The 27,834-nt window shown below is 43.1% G+C and overlaps 3 protein-coding genes across 8 annotated transcripts in view; 2 read left to right on the top strand and 1 right to left on the bottom strand.

Annotated features, from left to right (window-relative positions):
- Positions 1–151: 151 nt before the first annotated feature.
- LOC139421314 (hsc70-interacting protein-like) lies at positions 152–9,536 on the bottom strand. The gene is made up of 13 exons (XM_071172072.1): positions 9,397–9,536; positions 8,945–9,079; positions 8,470–8,518; positions 8,299–8,377; positions 3,529–3,602; positions 3,276–3,342; positions 3,085–3,169; positions 2,875–2,985; positions 1,972–2,074; positions 1,745–1,861; positions 1,609–1,660; positions 1,163–1,386; positions 152–1,058 (listed from the first exon to the last, which is right to left on the bottom strand). Exons 2-13 carry the CDS (start codon positions 9,052–9,054, stop codon positions 927–929), a joined length of 1,203 nt encoding a protein of 400 aa, XP_071028173.1. The 5' UTR covers positions 9,055–9,079; positions 9,397–9,536; the 3' UTR covers positions 152–926.
- Positions 9,537–9,672: 136 nt separating this feature from the next.
- LOC139421313 (xaa-Pro aminopeptidase 3-like) lies at positions 9,673–23,130 on the top strand. Of its 4 annotated transcripts, none has more exons than XM_071172068.1 (10): positions 9,673–9,997; positions 10,466–10,543; positions 10,789–11,196; positions 11,414–11,598; positions 11,673–11,735; positions 11,858–11,971; positions 13,750–13,835; positions 13,936–14,119; positions 18,311–18,431; positions 18,834–23,130. In XM_071172068.1, the coding sequence occupies exons 1-10, from the start codon at positions 9,925–9,927 to the stop codon at positions 19,004–19,006; spliced, it is 1,485 nt and encodes a 494-aa protein (XP_071028169.1). In that variant the 5' UTR covers positions 9,673–9,924; the 3' UTR covers positions 19,007–23,130. The 4 variants fall into 4 exon arrangements, with proteins under 4 accessions (XP_071028169.1, XP_071028168.1, XP_071028170.1 ...); XM_071172067.1 differs by having other exon boundaries at positions 10,466–10,585; XM_071172069.1 differs by having other exon boundaries at positions 9,690–9,997; positions 10,466–10,547.
- Positions 22,999–27,834, top strand: part of LOC139421312 (histone acetyltransferase p300-like) — a 29,159-nt gene continuing 24,323 nt past the window's right edge. For all 3 annotated transcript variants that reach the window (XM_071172066.1, XM_071172065.1, XM_071172064.1), the window contains exons 1-2: positions 22,999–23,230; positions 26,643–27,232. In XM_071172066.1, the coding sequence (XP_071028167.1) occupies positions 23,137–23,230; positions 26,643–27,232 (684 nt within the window). In that variant the 5' untranslated portion in view covers positions 22,999–23,136. The remainder of the gene's footprint in view (positions 23,231–26,642; positions 27,233–27,834) is intronic.

The following is a 27,834-nucleotide window of genomic DNA, read 5'->3' as shown; positions in this document are numbered from 1 at the left end:
AAATTGATGGGAATTAATTGACAAATGCACCAAGGGCATTCAGAACTGGTGAAATGAAGCAACGTTTTCCTAATGCCATGATCTGTGTTCATCATGGGAACTTACATTTTAATGACCAACTCATCTGATTAAAACAACCATGACAAAATCATTTGCAACAACCAAATATTTATTGATTCGAATTGATATTTCCATTGCGGTTTCAAAATCAAACAAAATAGTAATATTACTTGTTTTTTTTGCATTTGGAAGGAGAGTCAGACATTAAAATAATGTACGTTACAGTAAAAGTGAGTAAAACAGAAAACCTGAGGTAAATAGCTTTACCACATCCACTCCTGATAGAAAACAAATAGCCATTGATTTGGTTGGCTCAGTAGAAAACACAGAAGATGACAACTCCATATAATAATGTCTCTAAAATGTTCCTCTGAGCTGGTGTCTAATGTGTGAGTCCTGTTTGACTATTCCAGATTCAGGTAAAAAACAACAAGGGATGGGGTGGGTGGGAAGAGGAGTCGATGGGAATTCTGAATGAGAAGGCTCTGACAGGCTGTTTTGATTCCCCATCATTAACCAGTAGTGTTCCCATCAGTATCCATGAGTTGGCTTGAGTAACCACTAAGAGCTAACAGCCCCAAATAGGTGGGCTCCATTTAAGAACATACAGTATAAGAATTGCTGTTGACCCCCCCCCTCCACAAACCCTTGTCTAGTGTAAAACTTGCTGCATGCCTCTAGTCTCCTCTTTACCCATCTGCCCATCAACATTACCCATTTGAGCCATACACAGTGGAATAATCTCAAATAAGCTTTTTAGCTCTCCCAACACCTGACGACATCCATTTGCTACTCTCCCGCCACTCGATCTTCTTCCCGCTCCCCTCTTTTTAAATTGCCCCTCTTTTTTCTTCACCTCCTCTCCTCTAGGGCGAAGGGCTCCCGAACTTGGCGCTCAGCTTGGTGATGAGGGCCATGACCTTGGGGTTACCCTGGTACTTGGCGATGTTAGCTGGGTTCTGAGCCACATCCTGGAAAGCTGCCATCACCTCAGGGTCCTGGAGAAAAAACACAGGAGAGATGGGATTAGATATGGATACTGACATGGAATCCAAGGGCTAACTGTAAGACTGCAAACACTTCAATTTAAGGAGCATCGTACCTTCATGGCGTTGAGCACCTCTGGGTCGTTAAAGAGCTCTCCCAGACCAGGCATGCCGAAAGGAGAGCCTCCAGCCCCCCCTGGGAAACCGCCAGCCCCCCCTGGGAAACCGCCAGCCCCCCCTGGGAAACCGCCAGCCCCCCCTGGGAAACCGCCAGCACCCCCTGGGAAACCGCCAGCACCCCCTGGGAAACCGCCAGCACCCCCTGGGAAACCGCCAGCACCTACAGCATGAGACAAGGAACCCAGGATTAATGCGAATACAGAGCTCCAATGGACCCTTGGGTGATGGTCAGATAATGTAGAGCAGTGGTCACCAGCCCAGGTACTGGAGAATTACAGGGCCAGGGATTACAGGCCTTTGTTCAAGCCCTGCACTAACAAACCTGATTTAGCTAATCAACTTATCGTGAAGACATTTCATGAACCCATATTCCCTCTCTTACCTGGGAAACCTGGGAAGCCACCTCCTCCTGCTGCTTGTCTAGCCTCCTCCTCCTGTGCAGAGTTCAAAACATTTTTACGTTGAGACACTATTTTGAAATTCTTATTCTCCTCTTTGTTCTTGCACCAAACACTCACCCTCTGAGCTTTCTCATGCTCTTCCCTCGCTTTCTTTACCCTCTCCTTCCTGTCCTTGATCTCTCGCTCCTCCCTCTTGCGCTCATACTTGCGCCGGTGCTCAATGATTTTGTTAGCCTGAGGAGAGAAAAAGCATGAGTTGAAAGTCAGACCAGAAGACACTGATTGACCAGAACCTTGAAACTGCCCTGGTTTCAAAAAGACAGTTAGTGGCTGGGGCTGGGTACCTTGGGCTGGACCTCTTTCAGCATAGCGCTGGCGTCCTCATCATAGTCCAGTTTGCAGGCAGTGGCCAGGTCCTTAGCCGCTTCCTCCCAGTGCCCCAGCAACCTGACACACAGGAAGGAAAGAGACTCAATCCAAGTATTGTATTAGGGGTGTGCCAAAATGGCCATACTCGTAATCGTATCTGTAAATTGACAGTTGATAGTCGGATCAGATGATACTCGTGACTGGAAAATAAAATATTAAAACACTTCTGTTTTTAACTATGGACTTATTAGATGTTGGCAAAATACCTCCCTGCACATTCACTGCATAAAGCTGCAGATTAGGAGCAGCGTGCGGCGGTGAGTGTCTGTGTCCTCAACTTGCAGTGGGCTGCCAAGTTTGCTGACACTCATTCAGAATGCCCATCAGCGTTTCATATCACCCCCCCCCCCCCCATGCCTCACATGTTAGATATTATGTACATCTTCATAGCAAATGTCCTCGCCATGTGATCTATCATAGTAGCAGGCAGCAGCAATCTAAATGATCAGCCTGAAAAATATGCAAGAAAAACTGATCTGGTGAAATTATGACTTGAGTGGACAGAGAAATACAGCTTCACTCTATCCAATCAGAACATCATGATCAACGTACAGCCAGCCAGTTGAGTTATTTAGTTTAGAACCTTGCACATGACTGACTAACTTGAGAAAGATGTGGCTGACACTCAAATGTATTTTTTCCAAGCACAAATAATAAAAATGCTGTGATCACAATCGTTTCCAGAAAATTGCCAATATCCCTTACGATACTCATTTTGTCCGACTACTTGGCACCCCCCTATATTGTATTACTTATAAATCATATACAACTGCATTGTGTCTGATGAGATTGAATATGCAGCCTATCTAGCAGCATACTTGTGAGCTTTCCCCCTCCACTTGTAGGGCTGTGCAGAATCTGGGTTGATGTCAATGGCTCTGTCGCAGTCCCGCTTAGCTGCATTGGGTTTCTGCATCCGGATGTAGACGCTGGCAAAGAACATACGTCATTCTGTATGAATACTACGTGATCATGTACTAGAGCACATCATGTGGTATGGCATTGTTAAGTCTAGCCGCGGGACTCACCTAGCCCTCTTGGCATACATGATAGCTACCCGTGGATTGAGTTTGATGGCTTCAGTGAAGAGGTCCAGGGCTTTCTGCAAGTCACCTGTATTTGACAGCACCAAAAAGTGATAATTATAACCACTGGTCATTAAAATGTCTTCCCAATTTACTACAAGGTCAATGCAAGAACCTTAGAACAACCAACCCACCTTCTCCTAACGCTTCGATAGCTTCCATCTTCTTCTCGTTGGCCTGGTCCATCATTTCCTCTGTCACCTAAAGGAAGAAGAACACACTATTTACCTGCAAGACATAAGATGCCATGTGGTCTTCTGCTTTGGCTGGCATTTCTCAATAGTTCTCATCTGCAGAAACTCCCCAAATGAAAAGCACTTCATGCACTCTCCCATCCTTAAGTTATATTAATACAGTATTTGTCTTCAGTAGAGTAAATATTCTCACCTCCAGATTTTCAAAGTCTCCCATCTCCTGAGGTTCGTCTGTGTCTGGCTCAATCACCCCATCTTGGTCGATCTCTGAAGTAGCAAGGGGATCCATCAAGGACTTCAGAATTTTAGTAGATATGAGACACTGAAAGCTTGCGCCTCTAATTCCGTTATTGTATGTTGTATACAGTGGCAACCCGTCATTCAGGACAGGTGGGACAGAGGCCAACCTGTTTTGAGCCCCACATTTTTTTGTGGGCTTGCCTGTTTTAAAATTTAATTTTAGCATGAATACGAGTCACATATCAGTTCACAAACAATGTAAAAATAAATATATCATTGAGTTAATAAATCCACATACAAATATGGTCTTTCAGCCTAGCTCAGTGCTTTCTGTGGCGGTGGGGAAAGCATGCAGAAAATAGAGGAGCGTTGCGCCGTGATTGGCTCAGTGTTCTGTCACTCACAGGGATACTACGTCACAACCAAGTAGTAAGGGTAGACATAGAAAATTCAAGCCCTTTGGTCCTGCCATAGAATTACATTAGTAGTGCCCTTCCAAGAAGGTTCAAGGTCTTTGTCGACACATAAAATGACATCAAATCACGTTATGTACAGTAGCTTTGATTGGACTGATCATGTCAACATCTTGCTTTCAAAATCTTAGCTAGCAGTCATCAATTCAACAATCTACTGGCAAATCACTTTTAATTGTTGTCATATGAAAGTAAATTGAGAAATTATAGTTAAATGTATATAATTTTTTATATGTAACCTTTAATAGATAAAACGTATCGGTGCTCATCGGCCATAAACATTACACAAGTTGGAAATCGCAAATTCAGTAATGAGTTGTTTGGAAGGAATTTGTGACAGTGGCTAACTGCAAGCATTGCAACTGGGAAGTTGGGGATAAACGAGCTCAGACTGGGAAAATAAGTTTTGAACGGTCATCCAAATCGGAATTGTAAATCCGGCCTAGGTCTTTTTTTTGATGACAAAATCTGCCTGCGAAGGACCGCCACACCATCTTCCTTTTCAAGTGAGCAAATCACAACAAGGAGTCCAAAAATGTCTTATATGCTGCTGCATAAATGATGTAACATGCCAGGGAGATATGTATACTGTAGCTATGAAAGTAATACTAAGTATATGTTGTGTAGTAAGCTGTTAGTAGCCCATGCACCTCACCCTAATAATTTGGTCTATTTTCACCTCTTAATTTCACCTGAAGTTACTGTTCTGACTCTGTGGTGTAAATGTAGCCTATAACCTGTTTTTGATAAAATGTCATCATTGAATATTGTAAGAGCTTTCATTGTGTGCTTATATGCCCCTTTTATTTATCCTACGGTTCTGATTTGGTGTACAGGGAAAACACTAAGAACGGCCCATGTTCTGAAATCTGTCACTGTACATTTCAAAAGTGCAGAACAAATAGTTATATTGACTACATCCGTCCTGGTTCGCTCATTGTTTTAATCGAAATTACCGATTACCTCTTATCCGCTTGTCCCCTTATGCCACATATGTCAGAGTCAAGGCCCGCGGGCCACATCCGGCCCGCAAGAAGGTTTTTTACGGCCCCTGGGATGATCTTGATTTATTATTAGAACCGGCCCGCAGCAAGCCGGCAGCCCGCAGATCTTTTACACGCACCAATACTACATTTCCCACAATGCAAAGGTGACGCACCGAGCAGTAGGCTGCTTCATTTCAATATTTATTGGCACAGCAGTCGTCAGCATCACAGTAAAATTAACTTTCAGATACCCATCAAAAATGGCAAAACGGAAGGTGGATACTGAGAACCGGGGGTTTCAAACAAGGTGGGAGTCGGAGTATATGTTCACGAAGGTAGCTGGAAAACCTGTGTGTCTTCTGTGTGGAGAAAGTGTGGCGGTACTGAAAGAGTATAATCTGAGACGACATTATGAAACGAAACACGCGGACAAAAACAAGAATATGGACATGGAACAAAGGCTACAAAAGGCAGAGGAATTAAAACGAGGCCTCAAATCTCGACAGGCTCTGTTCAAAAAAGCCAAATCACAAGGCCAGGCTGCTGTCAAGGCCAGTTTTATTTTGGCAGAAGAGATCGCTAAATCAGCCCGGCCATTTACGGAGGGGGATTTCATCAAAAACTGCATGATTAAAGTTTGTGACGAAGTTTGCCCAGAAAAAAGGCAACTCTTTTTAAATGTGAGTCTGAGCAGAAACACCATTGCCGAGAGAGTAGACCAGTTGTCCATCAATCTAAAAGAGCAGCTTGTGAAAAAGGGAAAAGATTTTATTGCATATTCCTTGGCTGTGGATGAGAGCACCGACATTTCTGACATTGCCCAGTTGTCAATTTTCATCCGCGGAGTGGACTCCAACCTAAGCGTGACAGAGGAGTTTTTGGCTTTACGTCCTATGCATGGCACAACTACGGGGCATGATTTGTATGAAGAGGTGTCAAGATGTGTAAATGAGATGGAGCTGCCTTGGGAAAAACTCGTGGGTTTGACAACCGACGGAGCACCTGCGATGTGTGGACACAGGAGCGGACTGGTGGCGAAGATACGGGAAAAGATGCAAGAGGAAAACGCGACAGGTGAGCTGACAGCTTATCATTGTATCATACACCAGGAAGCGTTGTGCGGTAAAGCCTTGAAAATGGAGCATGTAATGAGCATCATCACGCGCACAGTTAACTTTATCAGAGCCAAAGGTTTGAATCACCGCCAGTTCAAGGCATTTCTGACGGAGTTAGAAACGGAGCATGGTGATTTGCCTTATCACACAGAGGTGCGATGGCTAAGCCAGGGAAAGGTGCTTCAAAGATGTTTCGAGCTTCGTGAGGAGATTTGTCTGTTCTTGGACAGCAAAGGGAAAGACACAACACAACTCCGAGACGAAATGTTTCTGTGTGAAATGGCTTTTCTGTGTGACATTACGAGTCATCTGAATGCAATAAACTTGCAGCTGCAGGGTCGGGATCGTGTCATCTCTGATATGTACAGTACAGTGAAGGCATTTAAAACCAAACTGACTCTGTGGGAGACGCAGATGCGGAAAGAAAATTTGAGCCACTTTCCCAGCTGCCAGACCATGAAAGAGAAGCTCTCTACCAGTGCGTTCCCGAGCACACAGTTGGCTGATAAAATAGGTATGCTTGCCGCTGACTTTCGACGCCGATTTGCTGACTTTGAAGCACAAAAAAGCAGGTTGGAACTGCTCGGTAACCCATTTGCTGTTGACGTGGAAAGCTCACCACCAAACCTCCAAATGGAGTTGATTGACCTCCAATGCAATGATGCACTGAGGGCAAAATATGCGGCAGTGGGTGCTGCGGAGTTCGCCCGTTTCCTCCCCGGCACAATGCCCCAGCTGCGCATCCAGGCTGCTCAAACGTTGTCTATGTTTGGCAGCACATACCTGTGTGAACAACTGTTTTCTTTGATGAACCTGAACAAAACATCACACAGAAGTCGACTTACTGCTGAACACCTCCACTCAATTCTGAGGATTTCTTCAGCTCAGAGCCTTACCCCGAACATTGATGAACTTGTGGAAAAGATGGGACACCACCAAGTATCACCCTCAACCTCAAACAAGTGAACATTACTGTGCAATCACATATTTAGAGTTTTTACTCAGTTCAAGTTTAAAAGTTAAAATTTAATATTTGTTTTCACTGCATGTTACTTCTCCTTAAACAAAGTGTTGTTTTTGATTAATAGATTTTTGCACTTTATTTTTTTGTATTTCAATCCAATTATATTTTAAAAATATTTCAGTTGAGTGGATGATAGAAAATTGCTATTATTGTTTTTTCTTTGAAGTAAATTTAGCCCACTTTTGCTAAAATAGAAAATATAGTCTACTGATGGTGCCTTGAATACCGGTTTCTTTCATTTAATGTTCATGTTATGGGGATATTTATATAAAGGAAATTTGTCTTTTGTGTCTGTTGAAAATTAAAGATTACTGACAGAGCCATAAGAAAATATTGCTTTATTTATCTGATCATATTGTAATATATTTGTTAGGTTTTCAGTAGGTTCAATTAGGTTCACTAGACTATATGCGTCATTTAAAATTTTTTCAATGAACATTCGAACAGTCCGGCCCTCGTCTTGTAGCTGATTTTTTTATTTGGCCCTCCGTCCATTTGACTTTGACACCCCTGCCTTATGCCATAGTTTGTACATCTCAATTGTCATTAGAAACCACATTTGCTTAAGCAAGTCAGTCATATCAGCTGTTTTTTAAAAGGCAGTAAATGAGGCTGAATTAACTGTTTTGCTGCCAGACAAGGCTCCGCTGATAGCCAAGTGTAGTAAGGGTAAGGTGTTGGAACTGCTGTAGGGACAGCTTTATGTAGGCCCTAAAAGTTTGTGGGCATCATTTGTCACCATTATAGTGCAATTAATGTATCGTTTAGTGGAGCAACATTATTTTTTTTTGCCCCACCAAGATTTACATGCTGTAATCGCTACTGGTTGTATAAGCACTGCTCAAGAGCTTGGCAATCAGTTTATAAGGCAGCGTTACAAACTGTGTGGCCATGCAACGTATTGTTTGTTGATCTGCGGTCTTCACTGTATCACTGAATGTATTAGATGGAATGGAACTAAATGTCTGGGTGATGATTTATTGGTATGGTGTGCGAGTCTAAAAAATAATTTCCTTTTCAGAGGACAATAACCCTTTGGCCTGTGTACCCATTTTCTTTATGAACTCGATGGGTGACTGTGGGAAAATGTGTGGGCCAGGTGTGAGAAAGCTGCCATGGACATACCTAGTTCACTCTCCTCACTCTCAGAGGGGGCATGGGGCTCAGGAGCAGAGGCAGGGGGAGGAGCACCAGGACACCCACCCTGAAATGAATGAAGTTTTATTGGCTGAACTGTACTGGTAGGCTGTCAAATATAGCAACTGGATGGATATATGAAACAAGTCATACTTATACCTTGCATGAGGAGTCATTTTGGGGGGCTTGTGGAATTGTAGCTCCCATTCTGAAAAAAAAATGATCTTCTTTCAATTTTTCATTCTTTCCAATATAAGCATTTCAATTTTGCCAACTGCTGCCAGTACATGTTGGTGTATTACTTAGTACAGTAGGAATTTCTATTTTTTATTCAATTAATAAAGTACGTTGTACTGATTTATATCAGACAGAGAAATATGCCTGATACTTAGCAGCAGCGAGTGGGTGTGACTGCGGCATTCTCGTTCAGGGTAGTTGGAGATTTGGCACAACAAAAATCACACGAAAATGCATTAACAATGAATTAATTCATTTTACTCTTGATATCCGGGGAATAAACCAGGTTTTGAACATGGGTTGATTCGACTCCTAACAGATAGTGGCCCGCTAATTTTAACGATAAAGAGCAAGTGCACGCTTGACTATGCGATAAACAGAAGGATTATCAACTGACCCTTGCAACCAGGCCCGGAGGAAGCCGAGCTCGGGAAGGTGCAATATGGAGGGATTTTCGTCGCACAACTTCACGAAGGCCTTCAACTCATGCACTTTCCGCGGGTCCATTCTCACTTCACAGGTCCAGAACACGCTACATAACAAGAAAGTACGAGGAAGTACAAATGAAACTGCTAGATAAATATGAGCATTGATAGCATACACTTGTGCTGCACAGCCTCATTTAGTATTATTAGTAAACTAGCTAACTCCTTTATCTCAGAAAACATAGTTTGTCCCAGGGCACGTGCATAAATGTAGCATGGATTGTGAGGATAGAATATTCTGGAATTCTGTCGAGTTAGTCATGCCGTGGGGATTATTTGAATGCATGATAAAAATCAGAGAAAACAAACCAGAAAGGTTAATTATTTCCAATAAAACACAGCATATGAGGGTTAGATTAGCTACCTGTATGCCCAGACAGCTCTTCAACGACGGGTAGCTTCGAGTAGAGGGGTGCAATCAAGCCTCCACAACAATCGCTTTAAAATACTAGTCGATGGTGTATGTTGTTCCGTAGATTTATTTAACGCAGGCATTAATTAGATAGAAACATATGACAAACAAAACAAGCGATGAGGTCCTGCGTGAATGGATCAAGTCGCAAACAAAAGAGGTCATATAATTGCTATCCAATCAAAACACGTAAAATTGTACTTCCACCAATGGTAACGATTGTCTTACAGGGGAGGCTGAAACTTGTCACATCACAAGCACGGCATACGGACAGACGCATTTAGCGACATGATATAGTCACAGATTCCTAAATGTTGGCTGTGGTATGAAGAGGTTATATAGTTTATGTTTGGTTTTTAGTCTGCTAAAGTATTTATATTTGATGTAATTGTATATACCTCAATACAATTTAGTGACACCACTTGTGACATCATGATGATGGGAGTTAACTGTCGCTCATAGTCTGACCGAGTTGCAACAATGTTGCCCTCACCTAACATTTTGACCAGATCCGCTACCCAATTGGTGTCATACTCAAAGTTTTGGAGTCAAGGTGAGTGGTGAAATATTTGGTTATTTGTATTTAATTTATTACAATGGTAGAAAGTCATTTTTATATCTTGCCACTGTACAGACAAATTAGCTTATCTAACTACTGTAGTCAGGGTCAAGATCACAATTGTGTACTTCTGGCGTCCTTTTCTCAAATCCTATTGGAGGAGAAGGTCCGAGGGGCGGGACCTCTTGCTTTCTCACCCAATGGGTTTTTAGAGAGGACGCGTGGAGTATGCAATTGAGATCTTCCCCATGATTTATGCAAGCTAATTTCACATGGTAAGATGGAAGGCAAGATGGAAGGCATAATGCATGTTATTCCCCAATAATGTCATACTTTTATTATAGGTCTTAAATAAGGTAGATCTGTATGGCCAGCTGATTGTGGAAGATTCTTTAAGACCTAGGTGAAAAAGAACTGTGAATTTATTAGCAAACTTTTCCCTCACTGGTAACCTCTCTTCAGGTCATCTGTGGTGCCCATGCCGGAATGTCTCCGTTAAACCAGAAGGATGGAAACCGCAGGTTCCACCAAGATACCTCGGCCAGCTAAGCCCCTTCACTCATCCACACCTCATAAAAAATGGTTTATGTACTCATGGGCATACAGCTATTTCCCATTTCTGCCAATCAGTTACTCTACAGCATTTACCCGAAATCAAAGCTCATTGTTATCCTATTCACAACCACAAACTATGGCTATGAATACTGTTGTGTAGTACAGAGCAGTCGCTTCAGGGAGTTTTGAATGGTGGGTTTATAACTTCTTTCCCTTGCTCTCTGTCACAGGTGAGGTGACCCCTGGCTTAACCCAAACAGAGTTTGATCTCCGTCGGCAAAGACTGGCCTCTCTCATTGAGGTTCAGGCAGATCGGCTGGGACCCACTGCTTCGTCCAACAAACACCTCGTCATAGTCCTCTCCCACCCAATCCGCTACATGACCAATGACATCCCCTACCCCTTCCACCAGAACCAGGACTTCCTCTACCTCACAGGCATCCTTGAGCCAGACAGCGCCCTGGTTCTGTGTGGTACCGGCCGCCCGGACCAAGCCATCCTCTTTGTACCCCGCAGGGACCCGGCCAGGGAGCTGTGGGACGGGCCCAGGTCAGGGAAGGACGGGGCGGCAGCGTTGACGGGGGTAGAGAGGGTCCACTGCACAGAAGAGTTGGGACTTGTACTCAAAAGCCTTAAAGGTAACTAGGAGAAAGTCATTTGAACATACATATTTTAGAGTAAGTGTTACTCTTGGGATGAAAGATTAGGGATTAAAAGCCTGAGGAACATAGCTCCAAATTGTGGATCAAATTTTAATTTCCGAACAAATGCAACTGTTTGAACCATTTTAAAGTGATGTAAAGAAATTAGACAAACTATATCACTAACAATTCTACTTTGATTGTTCCCTCTCAGGTAGCACTGTGTGGTATGACGGCTCCAAGCCCTGCCACCCTGGGCTCCACCAGACCCATGTTCGGCCCCTGTTGGAAGGGGGGCCCATGGTGCGCTCTCTCAGACCCCTTACACACTCCCTCAGGGCCCTCAAGAGCCCAGCCGAGGTGGCTCTCATGAAGGAGGCTGGTCGCATCACAGCACAGGTGAGTCACCTCACACACGCCATGAATGAAGTACTCTCAACTGTTCACGTAACCCTTTGCATCCCCTCTTTCAGGCATTCAAGAAGACTATGGGTATGTCTCAAGGGGACATTGATGAAGCTCTACTGTATGCTAAGGTGAGTTACAGGTCTTTAGACACTTTATAATTATGGTGTGTTGTCATTGAAAATATGGTTTAACACCTATGGTAGCAACGATAATGATGAAATGTCAATGTGAATCTCTTTCTCAACCCTAGTTTGATTTTGAGTGCCGTGCCCATGGAGCCAATTTCTTGGCCTATCCTCCTGTGGTTGCCGGTGGAAACCGAGCCAATACACTTCATTACATAAACAACAACCAGATTGTCAAGGTGAAGGGACATATAGTGGGGCAAAAAAAGTATTTAGTCAGCCACCAATTGTGCAAGTTCTCCCACTTAAAAAGATGAGAGGCCTGTAATTTGCATCATAGGTACACTTCAACTATGACAGACAAAATGAGAAAAAAAAAATCCAGAAAATCACATTGTAGGATTTTTAATTAATTTATTTGCAAAATATGGTGGAAAATAAGTATTTGGTCACCTACAAACAAGCAAGATTTCTGTCTCTCACAGACCTGTAACTTCTTCTTTAAGAGGCTCCTCTGTCCTCCACTCGTTACCTGTATTAATGGCACCTGTTTGAACTTGTTATCAGTATAAAAGACACCTGTCCACAACCTCAAACAGTCACACTCCAGACTCCACTATGACCAAGACCAAAGAGCTGTCAAAGGACACCAGAAACAAAATTGTAGACCTGCACCAGGCTTGGAAGACTGAATCTGCAGTAGGTAAGCAGCTTGGTTTGAATAAATCAACTGTGGGAGCAATTATTAGGAAATGGAAGACATACAAGACCACTGATAATCTCCCTCAATCTGTGGCTCCACACAAGATCTCACCCCGTGGGGTCAAAATGATCACAAAAACGGTGAGCAAAAATCCCAGAACCACATGGGGGGACCTAGTGAATGACCTGCAGAGAGCTGGGACCAAAGTAACAAAGCCTACCATCAGTAACACACTACGCCGCCAGGGACTCAAATCCTGCAGTGCCAGACGTGTCCCCCTGCTTAAGCCAGTACATGTCCAGGCCCGTCTGAAGTTTGCTAGAGAGCATTTGGATGATCCAGAAGAAGATTGGAAGAATGTCACATGGTCAGATGAAACCAAAATATAACTTTTTGGTAAAAACTCAACTCGTCGTGTTTGGAGGACAAAGAATGCTGAGTTGCATCCAAAGAACACCATACCTACTGTGAAGCATGGGGGTGGAAACATCATGCTTTGGGGCTGTTTTTTTACACGGACGACTGATCCGTGTAAAGGAAAGAATGAATGGGGCCATGTATCGTGAGATTTTGAGTGAAAACCTCCTTCCATCAGCAAGGGCATTGAAGATGAAACGTGGCTGGGTCTTTCAGCATGACAATGATCCCAAACACACCGCCCGGGCAACGAAGGAGTGGCTTCGTAAGAAGCATTTCAAGGTCCTGGAGTGGCCTAGCCAGTCTCCAGATCTCAAGCCCATAGAAAATATTTGGAGGGAGTTGAAAGTCCGTGTTGTCCAGCAACAGCCCCAAAACATCACTGCTCTAGAGGAGATCTGCATGGAGGAATGGGCCAAAATACCAGCAACAGTGTGTGAAAACCTTGTGAAGACTTACAGAAAACGTTTGACCTCTGTCATTGCCAACAAAGGGTATATAACAAAGTATTGAGAAACTTTTGTTATTGACCAAATACTTATTTTCCACCATAATATGCAAATAAATTCATTAAAAATCCTACAATGTGATTTTCTGGATTTTTTTTCTCATTTTGTCTGTCAGAGTTGAAGTGTACCTATGATGAAAATTACAGGCCTTTCTCATCTTTTTAAGTGGGAGAACTTGCACAATTGGTGGCTGACTAAATACTTTTTTGCCCCACTGTATGTAATGTTGCTGCTGAATGTGCGCCCACAATTCTGAGGTCAGAAGTTTTAGAATTATTAACACCCCAGCTTTGCCACGATGGTACATACTACATCTATACCAGTAACTCTCTGTCTGTGTCCAGACAAACAAGACTTTGCCCAATTCCTTGTCTTTTCTTTCTCTCAGAATGGGGAGATGGTGCTACTTGATGGAGGGTGTGAATACTTCTGTTATGTCAGTGATATTACTCGCACCTGGCCGGTGAACGGAAAGTGAGTTGCATCAACAGAGATACCATTTTGGATATTCGCTCCTTCTCTCCATTCTTTTAAGTCTCCTTTTCTACCCCTCTCTTTTGCATGTTGAGCCCAGGTTCAGCCCTGCCCAGGCAGAGTTGTATGAGGGGGTGTTGGAGGTGCAGAAGGCCTGTCTGTCTCTGTGCTCCCCAGGAGTCAGTCTGGACCACATATACAGCACCATGTTGGCTCTGCTGGGACGCCAACTCAAACAGCTGGGTATCGTGAAGGGCTCCACCAGTGATGCTGATGCACTTAAGGTACGCTCAGTGTCGCTTTGTCCTTCTGCTCAAAGTAGTTCCATGGTTGGAGAAAATAACTCCAGGTCCAGGTTAACTGATAATGGTATCAAATGCATGCATAGATAACTGAAGGGTGTTTTGCATCAACGTAAATTATAATATATCACTTATTAACTCAATGTTTTAATAGTAATATTTAACTGAAAGTAATAGGTTATATTTTGTGGCTTAAGGGGACTTAACCACGTAGACTCAATGGCTAGGAAAGGGTATTAGAGGTTAATGCCGTTTATCAAAAACCCTATTGTATAACAAACACTTTAATACTAATAACGTTCAGGTGCTTTATAGTCCTTAAATTTATGTGCTGACCTTTTTAATTCAGATGGGTAAGAAATGTCAGGATCTGAGTTTGATTGCACATTTCCTGACAGTAAATGGTCTCCCGAGTGGCGCAGCGGTCTAAGGCACATCTCAGTGCAAGAGGTGACACTGGTTTGATTTCCGGCTGTATCACAACTGGCCGTGATTGGGAGTCCCATAGGGTGGCGCACAATTTTCCCAGCGTTGTCTGGGTTAGGGTAGGCTGTCATTTTAAATAAAAATTTGTTCTTAACTGACTTGCCTAGTTAAATGTATTTTATTTATTTTACTAGGCAAGTCAGTTAAGAACAAATTCTTATTTTCAACTGCCTTGTTCAGGGGCAGAACGACAGAGCTTGTCAGCTCAGGGATTCGATCAAGCAACCTTCCGGTTACTAGTCCAACGCTCTAACCACTAAGCTATCTGCCGCCCCAATAAAATAAAGGTTAAATAAACATTTTTAAAAGCAGCAAAAATAATGGCAAGTCTAGTTCGGATTTTACATTTGGATTCAGACAGTACTAGAATCAGTCTTTAACACCACTGATTTCAAAAGGTGCGTACATTCCAGAGACATGGTTAATTACCGACAGAACAATCTAGATATGTAAACGCAAACGTGCAGTTTTTTCCGTGTCGAAGTGAAAAACACGCAGAGTTCTGTAGTGCAATACTTGGGCAAGCGTATCGTTTCTCCCAGGATGCAACATTGTAAAAACACTAAAATCTCTCCGCGTTTATGAGGCATCGGGCCCTAAATTCATCATCCTCAGTGTAAGTCTAGGGTAGACAATAGCAACATGTTCATTTGTAGCCTACAGATCAACGTGAGAAACAGCCATACGTTTTCTAAGACTCCGATTTAAAATATTAGGCCTATGAGGTTGCAAAGTAATCAGGCCTGGGTGACCGAAAGGTGGGGGACAAGGATTGCAGCACACCACAGGAGTAGCCTAGGTATCACACCTGCTTGGGTGACGCTTGTGTTGGGAGGCTGGGTAGGAGAGAAGGCATTCAGCAAGACTGGTGCGTGGTGGAGGAGCTTTCAGCAATGGCACCGAAGTGATTGATATCTGTTTGCTTTCTCGATTTATACAGTGCCTTGCGAAAGTATTCGGCCCCCTTGAACTTTGCGACCTTTTGCCACATTTCAGGCTTCAAACATAAAGATATAAAACTGTATTTTTTTGTGAAGAATCAACAACAAGTGGGACACAATCATGAAGTGGAACGACATTTATTGGATATTTCAAACTTCTTTAACAAATCAAAAACTGAAAAATTGGGCGTGCAAAATTATTCAGCCCCCTTAAGTTAATACTTTGTAGCGCCACCTTTTGCTGCGATTACAGCTGTAAGTCGCTTGGGGTATGTCTCTATCAGTTTTGCACATCGAGAGACTGACATTTTTTCCCATTCCTCCTTGCAAAACAGCTTGAGCTCGGAGGTTGGATGGAGAGCATTTGTGAACAGCAGTTTTCAGTTCTTTCCACAGATTCTCGATTGGATTCAGGTCTGGACTTTGACTTGGCCATTCTAACACCTGGATATGTTTATTTTTGAACCATTCCATTGTAGATTTTGCTTTATGTTTTGGATCATTGTCTTGTTGGAAGACAAATCTCCGTCCCAGTCTCAGGTCTTTTGCAGACTCCATCAGGTTTTCTTCCAGAATGGTCCTGTATTTGGCTCCATCCATCTTCCCATCAATTTTAACCATCTTCCCTGTCCCTGCTGAAGAAAAGCAGGCCCAAACCATGATGCTGCCACCACCATGTTTGACAGTGGGGATGGTGTGTTCAGGGTGATGAGCTGTGTTGCTTTTACGCCAAACATAACGTTTTGCATTGTTGCCAAAAAGTTCAATTTTGGTTTCATCTGACCAGAGCACCTTCTTCCACATGTTTGGTGTGTCTCCCAGGTGGCTTGTGGCAAACTTTAAACAACACTTTTTATGGATATCTTTAAGAAATCGCTTTCTTCTTGCCACTCTTCCATAAAGGCCAGATTTGTGCAATATACGACTGATTGTTGTCCTATGGACAGAGTCTCCCACCTCAGCTGTAGATCTCTGCAGTTCATCCAGAGTGATCATGGGCCTCTTGGCTGCATCTCTGATCAGTCTTCTCCTTGTATGAGCTGAAAGTTTAGAGGGACGGCCAGGTCTTGGTAGATTTGCAGTGGTCTGATACTCCTTCCATTTCAATATTATCGCTTGCACAGTGCTCCTTGGGATGTTTAAAGCTTGGGAAATCTTTTTGTATCCAAATCCGGCTTTAAACTTCTTCACAACAGTATCTCGGACCTGCCTGGTGTGTTCCTTGTTCTTCATGATGCTCTCTGCGCTTTTGACGGACCTCTGAGACTATCACAGTGCAGGTGCATTTATACAGAGACTTGATTACACACAGATGGATTGTATTTATCATCATTAGTCATTTAGATCAACATTGGATCATTCAGAGATCCTCACTGAACTTCTGGAGAGAGTTTGCTGCACTGAAAGTAAAGGGGCTGAATAATTTTGCACGCCCAATTTTTAAGTTTTTGATTTGTTAAAAAAGTTTGAAATATCCAATAAATGTCGTTCCACTTCATGATTGTGTCCCACTTGTTGTTGATTCTTCACAAAAAAATACAGTTTTATATCTTTATGTTTGAAGCCTGAAATGTGGCAAAAGGTCGCAAAGTTCAAGGGGGCCGAATACTTTCGCAAGGCACTGTAGTTCTTTATAAATGTTTAGAGTGACCCGTGTAATTTCTCAGCAAAATATGGACATGCCATTGCCATGTTAGGCATTCTAGCAGTACCAGATGGTCTCAAAATGGCCTAGAATAGGGGTTCTCAAACTTTTGGCCTGCGACCCCATTTTGATAAAAAAAAAAAAGTGACCCCACCATGTAAAAAAATAAATAAATAAAATAAGATGTAATCAACAGCCAATGTAAACTTTTTTAAATTGGGCTATGACAGTCAGTCATATCAGTCTGACAGTATTTTTGACAGTATTTCAATCGGTATGGTTTGAAATGACTGAAATGCATCAGAAAGGTATTGGGAAATTCAGAAGATTATCAGGCAATAATGTTATGATCTTCTGTGTAGAAGAGAACATCACCACCTCAAGTCTGATTTAGTGCCTAATCTTGTCCACTCGGTTGTAGAAAACAGAAACCGCTCTGTTCATTACAACTGCATTTAGCGGATACCGGTGGTTACTGTTTCTGTTCACTAAATGCGAATTCTCTCACGACCCCACTACAAATCAGGTGACCACACATGGGGTCGTGACCCCTAGTTTGGGAAAACCTGGCCTAGAACATGTCAATGTTAAAGGAATAAGAACACAACACAGGATGTTTGAGGAAATATATTGAACATTTTATTCCAGAACAATCACACTGTTGTAGTAGTGTGATGTACTAATGTTGGAGTAATGATTTAATAAATGTTGAACAAACTGTTTGTAAATGGTTTATTACTGACCGTTATTACAAAGTGTTAGGCCTACCCCTGATGGCTGTTAGCCTAGCGATCAGCGCGTTAGTCCAGGAACCGAAAGGTCACTGGTTCAAATACCTGAGACAACAAGGTGAAAATCTGACTGTGCCCTTGATGAGCAAAGCACTTAACCCTAATTTACTCCTGGGGTGCTGTACTACTATGGCTGACCCTGTAAAACAACACATTTCACTGCACCTATCCGGTGTATGTGCCAAATATGTCAAAATAAAAGGCAGACACAGAACTGAAAGAAGGGACCCTATCAAACAGTCACATTCAGTTCAGCGCTTGAGCATGCAGTGTACTTTGTTGCTTCAGTGACCTGTATTGCTGCTTCCAGGCGGCACGGCGCTACTGCCCCCACCATGTTGGTCACTACCTGGGCATGGATGTGCACGATACCCCTGAGCTTTCCCGTTCTCAGCCCCTCCAGCCTGGAATGGCAATCACAATAGAGCCAGGTACTGTATCCATGAGCCAGGGTACAATCTCTCTCTCACTCACGCAGTTCTTCATATTAGTTATATTCAACTGATTGACAAACTTTGAAAAACTGTGCACTTTTTAGGCTGGATTAACACTCCACTAGGGGTATTCTGCCTTAGAGGCAACACTTTATTACTGCACCACTCACCGCACGCACGGTGGGCTCCACATAGTTTGCATGGTAGAATTTGTAACTTTACAAAAGCATCATTTATGTTTACTAAGGAGAATGTTTTGTGTAGTGTAAACCCAGCCTTCCCAGTGAAACAGCCAGAGATTCCTATACAAACACTGAAGCACTAATGTTCCAGTGTTTAATGCATGTGTGTGCATGAGTACATCAAGTGACTACACTCCAGTCCATCTCTCTCTTTCAGGGCTGTACATATGTGAGGACGATGACCAGGTTCCAGATCGATTCCGTGGACTTGGGGTGAGAATAGAGGACGACGTTGTGATTCAAGACGAGATAAACCCCTTGATCCTGTCCTCTGACACACCCAAAACCATTGCTGATGTTGAAAGAGCCTGTGCACAGAGTTGGGGCTGAGAGAGACTAGACATGGGGAGGGTATATACCTTGCTCCCAACTGGAGTGTGACTGTATACACTCCTCAAAATGCTAAGTGTGAGCAAGAGTGAGTGTTCATCCCTCTTGAGTGACTGGTCACATTTCAGTGGGTTCGTCTTCAGTATATTGGCGATTGCACAATTTAATGTGCATCCCGCCACCTACTGTGGGATGGAAACGGGGTTTCCCCAAAAAATGGAACTACCAACAAAAACTAACAAACTACCAAAAGTAAATATCAAACAACTTCACTGTTAAAAAATAAACTAATCTGATCCCTACACAGGCTCAGGGGGAGCCTGGGAGGGCGGGCTGTCTTCCGGCGCCAATACCCCTTCCAAGTGCTTCAGATGTATACTAAACAAAAATATAAACGCAACATCTAAAGTGTTGGTCCCATGTTTCATGAGCTGAAATAAAAGATTCCTGAAATGTTCCATAGACACAAAAAGCTTATTGCTCTCAAATTTTGTGTGCAAATGTGTTTTAAGTCTCTGTTAGTGAGCATTTCTCCTTTGCAAAGATAATCAATCCACCTGACAGGTGTGGCATATCAAGAAGCTGATTAAACAGCATTATCATTAAACTGGTGCACTTTGTGCTGGGAACAATAAAAGACCACTCTAAAATGCGCAGTTTTGTCACACAACACAATGCCACAGATGTCTCAAGTTGAGGGAGTGTGCAATTGGCATGCTGACACGGCAGGAATGTCCAAACAGAGCTGTTGCCAGAGAATTTACTGTTAATTTCTCTACCATAAGCCGCCTCCGACGTTGTTTTAGAGAATTTGTCAGTACATCCAACCGGCCTCAACCACAGACCACATTTAACAATGCCAGACCAGGACCTCCACATCTGGCTTCTTGCCGGGGGATTGTCTGAGAAGGGGGAGGTTGTATTTATGTCTGTAATAAAGCCCTTTTGTGGGGGAAAACTCATTCTGATTGGCTGGGCCTGGCTCTCCAGTGGGTGGGCCTGGCTCCCAATTGGCTGTGCCCCTGCCGCGTCATGTGAAATCCATAGATTAGGGCCTAATGAATTTATTTCAATTGACTGATTTCCTTCTATGTACTGTAACTCAGTGAAATCTTTGCAATTGTTGCGTTTATATTTTTTGTTCAGTATAAAATCCTTAAGTCCCAAAAACGTTTCTGCTGCAAGCCACAATAATGTCCAGTTTCTTAGACTTCTTTGAGAGTTGAGCCACAGTTTATAACTGGCAATGAGCACCACAAAAATCCACCTTTTTAACACAGGGTATCTTTTGACTGGCAGCAAACATTTACTACAGGCTGTGGTACATCCACTACCATGTATTCACTAGCATCACTTGTCTTCCCAATTATTTATATGGGTTTCTGGAGGACTGCTTGATTATTCCTCATGGATCTGAATGTGGTAATGTTTTCATTGTCTTTTCTATTATAAAAATAGAAAATGTCTGTTCTCACAAACGAATACAATTCACAGGTTCCTTGCTGGATAGGAGAGCATTGGATAATGGCTCTGTTGTGCAAGAATTGTCTCATTTATTAGGAATATTGGGATTTGAGATGAGTTTATTGATGAAGACAAAATGTATATTTGTGTGTGTGTTAGTTTTTATACGTAGTCATGTCTAATTGAAAATGCTGTTATAACAGAATATTCAGTTCTATTATTTGTAACAGGTGGTCCTAAATCTACCTAAATGAGACACCTGATAGCCTATATGAGCATCGTTTGCCGCAATGATAATCTTATTTGTATCGATAGAAGCGAAGCGCCCTCTTAAATATATTCTGATATGTTTGTGGAACACGACTGCCCTCTACAGATGATAGCACTAGTATTGCCGCTCCGAAAAAATACGAAAGGATTTTCCGGGCAAACCCGAGTACCAACCCCCTTCACGCCTAATGTTGCTGTACCTCAACCCTCCCCCGTATCAGAGGAGTAGAAACAACAAGCCGCCATTTTGTTTGTGCGGACAGACGGAGAGAGGCAGGAGATACCGAGAAAGAAAGCGACTTCAGCACCGATAATAGCGACTCCGAGACCCGCCGGTGAAAGAGTGGCAATGTCGTGTCGGTGCGAAAAGAGGGGAGAAAGTAAAAATAAAAGATAAGGCAGAAGAAGAATGAGGGAGTGAAAAAAGGAAATTCTCTGAAAATCCAAGGAAGGGGTGTTTTTACGGAGTGGAGAGGAGAGGCGGAAGAAGGCAATATATTTAACGAGGAAAAAACCTGCGAGCGAAAGAAAAATACAACATGAAAAAAAATCATAATTTACCCATCGCCACAGATGAAAAAATGCCCGCATAGACAAATATACCGATAATTGTATATTGGGTATTTGAGGGGGGAGTAAAAAGGAAGGTTTAAAGGAAAATATAAATTAGGATAATCGTGAAGGGGGGCATTTACCACCACAAAGACTCAAAGGATTTTGTGGACCACATATGTTTGGGGGGTGTTGCTATCATTATTTTATGGACGAAGCTTGACACTTTTCTAAAATAGCCATAATATTGTAGCGACCCCCTCGCTTTATCAGATTTTCGCTCATCGCTGTGTTCTCTTGTTCTTGGTCGGGATTTTTTTCTTCACATACATTGCAACCTAAATCAGTATACGCAGTGACCGATTTCTTATATTTATCAACCAATTTCATCTTTCTAATCAATGGTGATCTTATTGCAGTAGGTTATATGATTACCTTTGAAGAGCTTTCTTGGGTAAGCTTTAAATCTCAACACTTGGGCAAGTAAACCAAACGTCCTCTGCAAAATAAAACTAGGACTAATTGAATCAATTTGATAGGACATTAATTGGCACACTGGGCTATAACTCAAACGATTTTTGCAACATCAAATCTCAGAATTTAGCCTAAATTATTTGTCATAACACAAACTAATTGCTCAAAATTGTATTGCTTAAATTTAACCTCATTGCATGTAATTGGCATAATCGCGCAAAGGTTGCAACATCCAAATGTGCATTCACATGTCCGTTATTTTTTCCAATTCAGTGCCTTGCATTGACAAACTAACAAACTAATGACACGATATAGACTACAAGTAGATGGTAAGGGAAATGTATTAAATGCATGGAAATAATTTATCGAATAGGAGCCCATAGGTGTAGTACAGTCTATTGGAGAACAGAACTTGATCAGTCAGCTTCACTGTATTATTTTTTCAGATCTGAATTGCACCCCTATACAATGGTATTTATCTAAAAGACAATGCGAATTGTTTTCAATGTTGAATGAGGTTTTTAACCCATGCTTTAAATGCATCTTAAACCACTATCACTCATTGGGACTGGGTATCCCGGTTTCATAGCCCCAAATATAGATAAGCCTATCCAGTTCTTGTTTCTTGACGATCCCAATTTACGTATGGGGATGATTTTGATATTCTGTCACTGTCGGACACATTCATCCGTGTTTTTTTTTATTAGACTAAGGACCTAACGCCATAATTGTATTCTTTGACAACTCATTACTTTGTGGTAATGTTGGGATCAAATTGCAATGACTGCAATGGCAATTCAGACAAAGTGGAAGATTTATCCGTTTTCGGGTCCCTCATAACTGTTGCATGAGACGAGGCCCCCAAAGGTACCACTGGGGTACGGTTTGCTTGCGGTCTTTATCGCGTTTCCCATTTTGCTTCCCTGGACACGACCCCTCAGTGGAGTGCTCTAGAATTAAACACTCGACTTCGCCGGCGACTATGGCGGAAAAGACTGATGCTGCCATGGAGGACAGGTCTTGGGACAATTTTTCCGACGCCAAAGAGGCTAAATGAGATTGTCGAAGGCATACTTGCTTGTCTTTTTCATCGACTCTACCTTCCCTCCTTCTAAACTCGGAGAAATCTATAAAGGAACAACATCTCCGACAGGGGAGGGGGATTGATAGCGACGGCTAAGCATAGATCGAGAGTGGGAACCCTGAAAGGAAGAGTATCGCAATTGCCTCCTTTCCCCCTACCGTCCCTAAACGGTGGGGGAAGAATCACAAACATTTACAGAAGGGAAGTTTGAAAGAACTCAGACGCAAACCAGGGAATAAGCCAATCCTTTGTGGATATATAGCTATTTTTTAATTCTTGAAAAAATATGGCCGATAATGTTCTGGAGTCCGGCCCGCCTTCAGCCAAGAGGCCTAAACTATCATCCCCTGCTCTCTCAGTCTCCGCCAGTGATGGAAACGGTAAACATTTTAAATGCTATAACAGTCCTACCTAGCTGTTCAGGGATGTTATATTGCCTAGCAAGTTAACCTGCTTGTTTTACTAAGTTCACAAGAATGAGCCTCATCCATCATCGGCCAAGTTGTGATGCCAACGTTAGCTACCAATTAGGTGGTAGTAGTAAAGGTTTGCTTGTTACCCAACTGGTCAAAGTAAAGTTGACTGGCTAATTGCCCTCCCAGTGTGATGGTCTGAAGTGAAAGTTTAAAGTTATCTGCCCTCTTGAAACAATGGGATAGTCCACGTATAGCAAGTTGTGAACTCACAGTATTGGAATGTATTAGGTAGCTACAGTAGCTAGTTAGCCAATTTAGCTAGTTAACGTTACTTCTCCTATTTAACTAGCTGCAGCTTGCTACCATTTATGGATAGCCAGCTAGTTAGCTAACGTTAGATATTTAACTTGAGCGGTGCAAGCAATAAAGATGTATGCTTTTGATGTGTCGGTAGCTAACTAGCTGAACGTTAGCTCTTATCAATCTTAGGTAGCTAGCTTATCAGATAGGTGACACCATGTACATTTTCAGTATTGGATTGGTGTAGGGGTTCATTTATTTGAACCTGTTCAGACAACTTCGCTGTAACATGGTGTCTGAAGTGTTGTTATACTTACGGCATTTAGTTAGCGTTGTGACCGAGCCATCACCACTTCTGTGTATTGTGTACTGCTGCATTGTTGTCTAGTGGCTACACTTGATAGCGAGAGTCAAGTTGCTCGTGAGCAGACGAAAGTTGTAGTGCCTTTTGTCGCTACATATGTGGCAGCGTAATGTTATTTTATGCGTTTGTATGCATGTGTCTAGCTTTTTCATACCCGTTGTTTTAAAGTCTGAATTGTTTGGACGTTATTCCTACCATTGATTCCTGTCGTTGTTTTTTGCCCCTAATTTGCAGGACTGCTACAATCTTAACTCCTTTGAATACTTTGATAACATGGTAAAAGTTAAATGTCAAACTTAAATTATTATAGGCCAGATTGAAAAACACTCCCTGACGCATGCAATTCATATTTATTCAATGGGTATGCTAAATTAGCTGGTAGTTGGCACCCATGATTCCCCATTTTGTTTGTTTCTCCATGTTATGTATGTCATCAGGATGCTTTTATTCACAAATTAAACAATTCGGGATTGCCCAAATTAGGTCCCTCCATAAATTGTAGCTTTCGTTTCAATGCAATTTCTCACATGACACGAAGTCGAGATGTAACTTTTTTGGAGCACTATGGACACAATTCGGCAAAAGATCAGAATCTGTACTGTACTAGCTCAACCAAGTCGCCATTACACATTAAGCATATGCCTTGTACAAGCATGTTCTCTCAACATACAGCTCTGATTTAAGTGTCATCCAAGTTCTGTTGTACCAACTGAGTCATTACTGGAATTCTAAGAAAGGCTCTGCACAGGTCTAACAAACCACTCTGTGGTGAAAAGTTGATTCTGTTTGGAAAGGGAAGAGCAAATGCAACATGCAACCCCCCCCCCCCTTTCCTAAAAAAAAAGAAGACTTTTCACCCTGTGAAGGATCAATGGGTTGGGCTGTGAAAATGGTGATGTCAGTCCAGTAAACCTCTGCTGTCTGTTGCCTCACATTGTGATGGGAGTCTGAGGCGTTGGTGCTGGACTGAATCTTGTGAACCAGGTGTAGCTCACAGTAGCATTTGCACAACCAAGCATTTGCAAAATCACTTCTTTAGAGGTAGTTTCTGTCATTCATCATCCCCCAGACACAAGTGTACACAACTTACCATGTCTCATTGGTCATGGTGGGGGGGGATTAGCCTAGAGCTTCATTTTAGTAAGAGTCGGGAGATATGAGGTAAATTGAGAAGGCTCTCTTTCTTGTTTGAGACTGACGGGGTTCAACGTCTGTATGTAGCTCCTCTTGTCTTAAACTACACGTACGGATGTTGTATCCATGCCGTGCAGAAGAACAATTTGAGTGTTGCCTGTGCTATAGTCACTGCAACATGGAGGATAGTGTAGAAATATCAACACACCCACCTGTTTCTCTAAAAGAGACTTGAGCTTGACTGAGGATGCATGCTTGCATATTTGAGCGGATCAGCTCTTGTGTGTTTCATGTTAGATTTTTCCCCCCTCTAAGATGGCTGCAGTCTGCTGTTGCTCTAAGCTAGAGATGGCAAGAGGTGAGACTGTGAGATGCTTCTGGTGCCGTAGGCGTTTCAAGTCTCTGCCAAGTACATCCTCAACCTGGTGTCATAAATGGACCACTTGCCCCCCTGTTTCCGAAGTTCTATATCCAGAGGTGTTTGTTTGCCATATGATAGTCATAAAGGACACAAAGGTTTGCCTTAGTTTGGTATCCACCATGCTCTGTAAGTGAATGCACGTGTCTCAGACAGGGGCAATTCAAGTAGATCTCGCAACTTAGCTCTTGCTATTTCCCTTTCTATATGAAGAGGCAGAGAAATGTCCTCTATACACACACATCCACCTGCAGTCAGTGTTTACTTCTGTGGCTTCGCACTCTGACCCTACCCTGTCCACCCTGTTTGGCACCCCATCAAACCACAAACTGTCTCAGGAGAGGAAACTCTTTGGTGGGAGGCTGCAGCCAGCCGCTGCACTGACTTAGGGTCCAGAAAGGGGAGGGATTAATTGAATTGGTTGCAGCCAGCTGCTGCACTGACTTAAGGCGTCCTCATGCTTCCCATCTGAAACAGTTTGTGCATATATTATGATGACATTTTGTGTTCGGCAAGGGTTTGTTCGGCTGTTTGTGCACACCACAGTTTTTCATGAGGCAAGCCGAAGTCCCGTAACCGAAGTCTACGCCCCTTTGTCGCTGATTGGTCAACCGTAAGGATTCTTCAATAAAGTGTTTCATTAAACGAGAGACTAATTGTTTTCATGCACGTTTTTTCACTTGCGAAATACTGCAACAAACATCTTAGTTAGATGTAAAATTGCATGACTAAGACCACCTCAGCAAAAACATCAAAGTGAATTACAGATTTCTTGCGATATCTTAAATTAATTCAGGCCATTTTGAGGAAGTGTATACTGGCTAATGTCTTTTAAGCAAATATCTTTTAAGGGAGTATGCGAGGCACAGACGTTCATCTCGCCTAACCAAGTTTTGCTCTGAGAAAATGGAACATAGTATGCAGACGCCATTGGGGTCCAGAAAGAGAAGGGATTCATTTAGTTGGTTCTTTTTAGATGGAGTTATTTCTCTTTCCAGAATGAATTATTGCTGCACCTACATTTGAAGGAGATTAGAGCTTTGTTAGTGAGCTTGCAATGTCAAGGGGCACAAGTGCATTTATTTGCTACTGCTCTCAATGTACACCTCAGGATATCCCACTTACCCTGCCCTCTCTTTCCTCCTCTTACACCCTCCCAGATTTCGGTTCACTCTTTGACCTGGAGCACGACCTACCTGATGAGCTCATCAACTCGTCGGAGCTGGGCCTGGTCAACGGAGGGGACCTCAGCCAGCTGCACACCAGCCTGGGAGGAGGAATGGGAGGAGGCCAGGACGCTGCTGCCAAACACAAACAGCTCTCGGAGCTTCTCCGGGCTGGAGCGCTCCCACCCTCGGGTCAACAGGGAGCCACCAACAGCCCCGGTGGCTCCATGGGACTCCTGGGCAGCATGAATGCCTCCCCTGGGCCCCAGAGTATGGGTCCCCAGGGGCAGCACCCCTCACCCCAGCAGGCTGGCATGATGCAGCAGGCGGGTATGGTGGGTGGACTGAACAGGGCCATGATGGGGGCCCAGAAGGGCAATGGACAGCAGCAAGGGCCCACGCCCCAGGGCATGATGGGAGGCCAGGTGATGAATGGCTCGCCCCGAATGGGTTACCAGGTCAACCCGGGCATGGGAAGTAACAGTAACCTGCTGGCAGAAACCCTGCAGCAGCAGGGGGGGCAGCAATTGGGGGCAGGGGGGCAGGCTGGGATGAGGCCACAGCAACCTGGAGCACTGAACAAGGTAAGACCTGCTAATTGTTTTGTAGATGGACTTGTGTTCATAAATATCTATAGGAGCAGGATCCTCTTTTACACATATTGACGTTACTGCACTTTAGCTCTGTGCTGGTCTTGGTGTTCAGTGCATGCTGAACTGTATGCTAGCTGTCTTGACACCAGACAACAGTGAGATGCTATGTTTAATATGTCATTAGATGGTTTCAAGATTGCTCTGAATGAACATTAATTGACCAGAATGGAGAAGAGTATTTAGTGTGTGAACCGTGAAGTGCCTCTTTCGGAACTGATCAAGTATGTCTGACGGCAGCAGAGCAGATTCATCAACCTTTACCCTGTTATTGTGTATCCCAGCTATCATGTTGCCATAGGCTAATTTTAAATACGCACTTCACATTGCTATGAAAATAATTGGATCAGTATGTTGGTGCTTTTCAGTTTAAATGCTTGTTTGTTGGTGCTGTATATATGACAATCCAATCAGTTGTCAGAGCTGTTTTCACGAGGGCCGGGGATTGCTGGGTGCAGTGGATGCTGTCATGTTCAGGCTGATGTTGCTTTGCTTAACACCTCCAGAGCTGTAGACTGGCTGAGGCTAAAAGCACA

This window comes from Oncorhynchus clarkii, chromosome 12 (assembly GCF_045791955.1).
Source record: "Oncorhynchus clarkii lewisi isolate Uvic-CL-2024 chromosome 12, UVic_Ocla_1.0, whole genome shotgun sequence".
NCBI lineage: Eukaryota > Metazoa > Chordata > Actinopteri > Salmoniformes > Salmonidae > Oncorhynchus > Oncorhynchus clarkii.
The sequence above is the reverse complement of the archived record's forward strand: the minus strand, read 5'-3'. Positions and strand labels throughout refer to the sequence as shown.

Bases quoted from the DNA above. Each gene is read 5' to 3' on its own strand.
- LOC139421314 (XM_071172072.1), bottom strand. From the start codon at position 9,054: ATGGACCCGCGGAAAGTGCATGAGTTGAAGGCCTTCGTGAAGTTGTGC. The intron at 8,519-8,944 runs GTCAGTTGATAA...TTTTTTTTTCAG, and splicing joins CTCCGGGCCTGGTTGCAAGG to AATGGGAGCTACAATTCCAC. The intron at 2,986-3,084 runs GTGAGTCCCGCG...GTTCTTTGCCAG, and splicing joins ATGTATGCCAAGAGGGCTAG to CGTCTACATCCGGATGCAGA.
- LOC139421313 (XM_071172067.1), top strand. From the start codon at position 9,925: ATGTTGCCCTCACCTAACATTTTGACCAGATCCGCTACCCAATTGGTG. The intron at 10,586-10,788 runs GTTTATGTACTC...TCTCTGTCACAG, and splicing joins TCCACACCTCATAAAAAATG to GTGAGGTGACCCCTGGCTTA. The intron at 11,736-11,857 runs GTGAGTTACAGG...TCTCAACCCTAG, and splicing joins AAGCTCTACTGTATGCTAAG to TTTGATTTTGAGTGCCGTGC.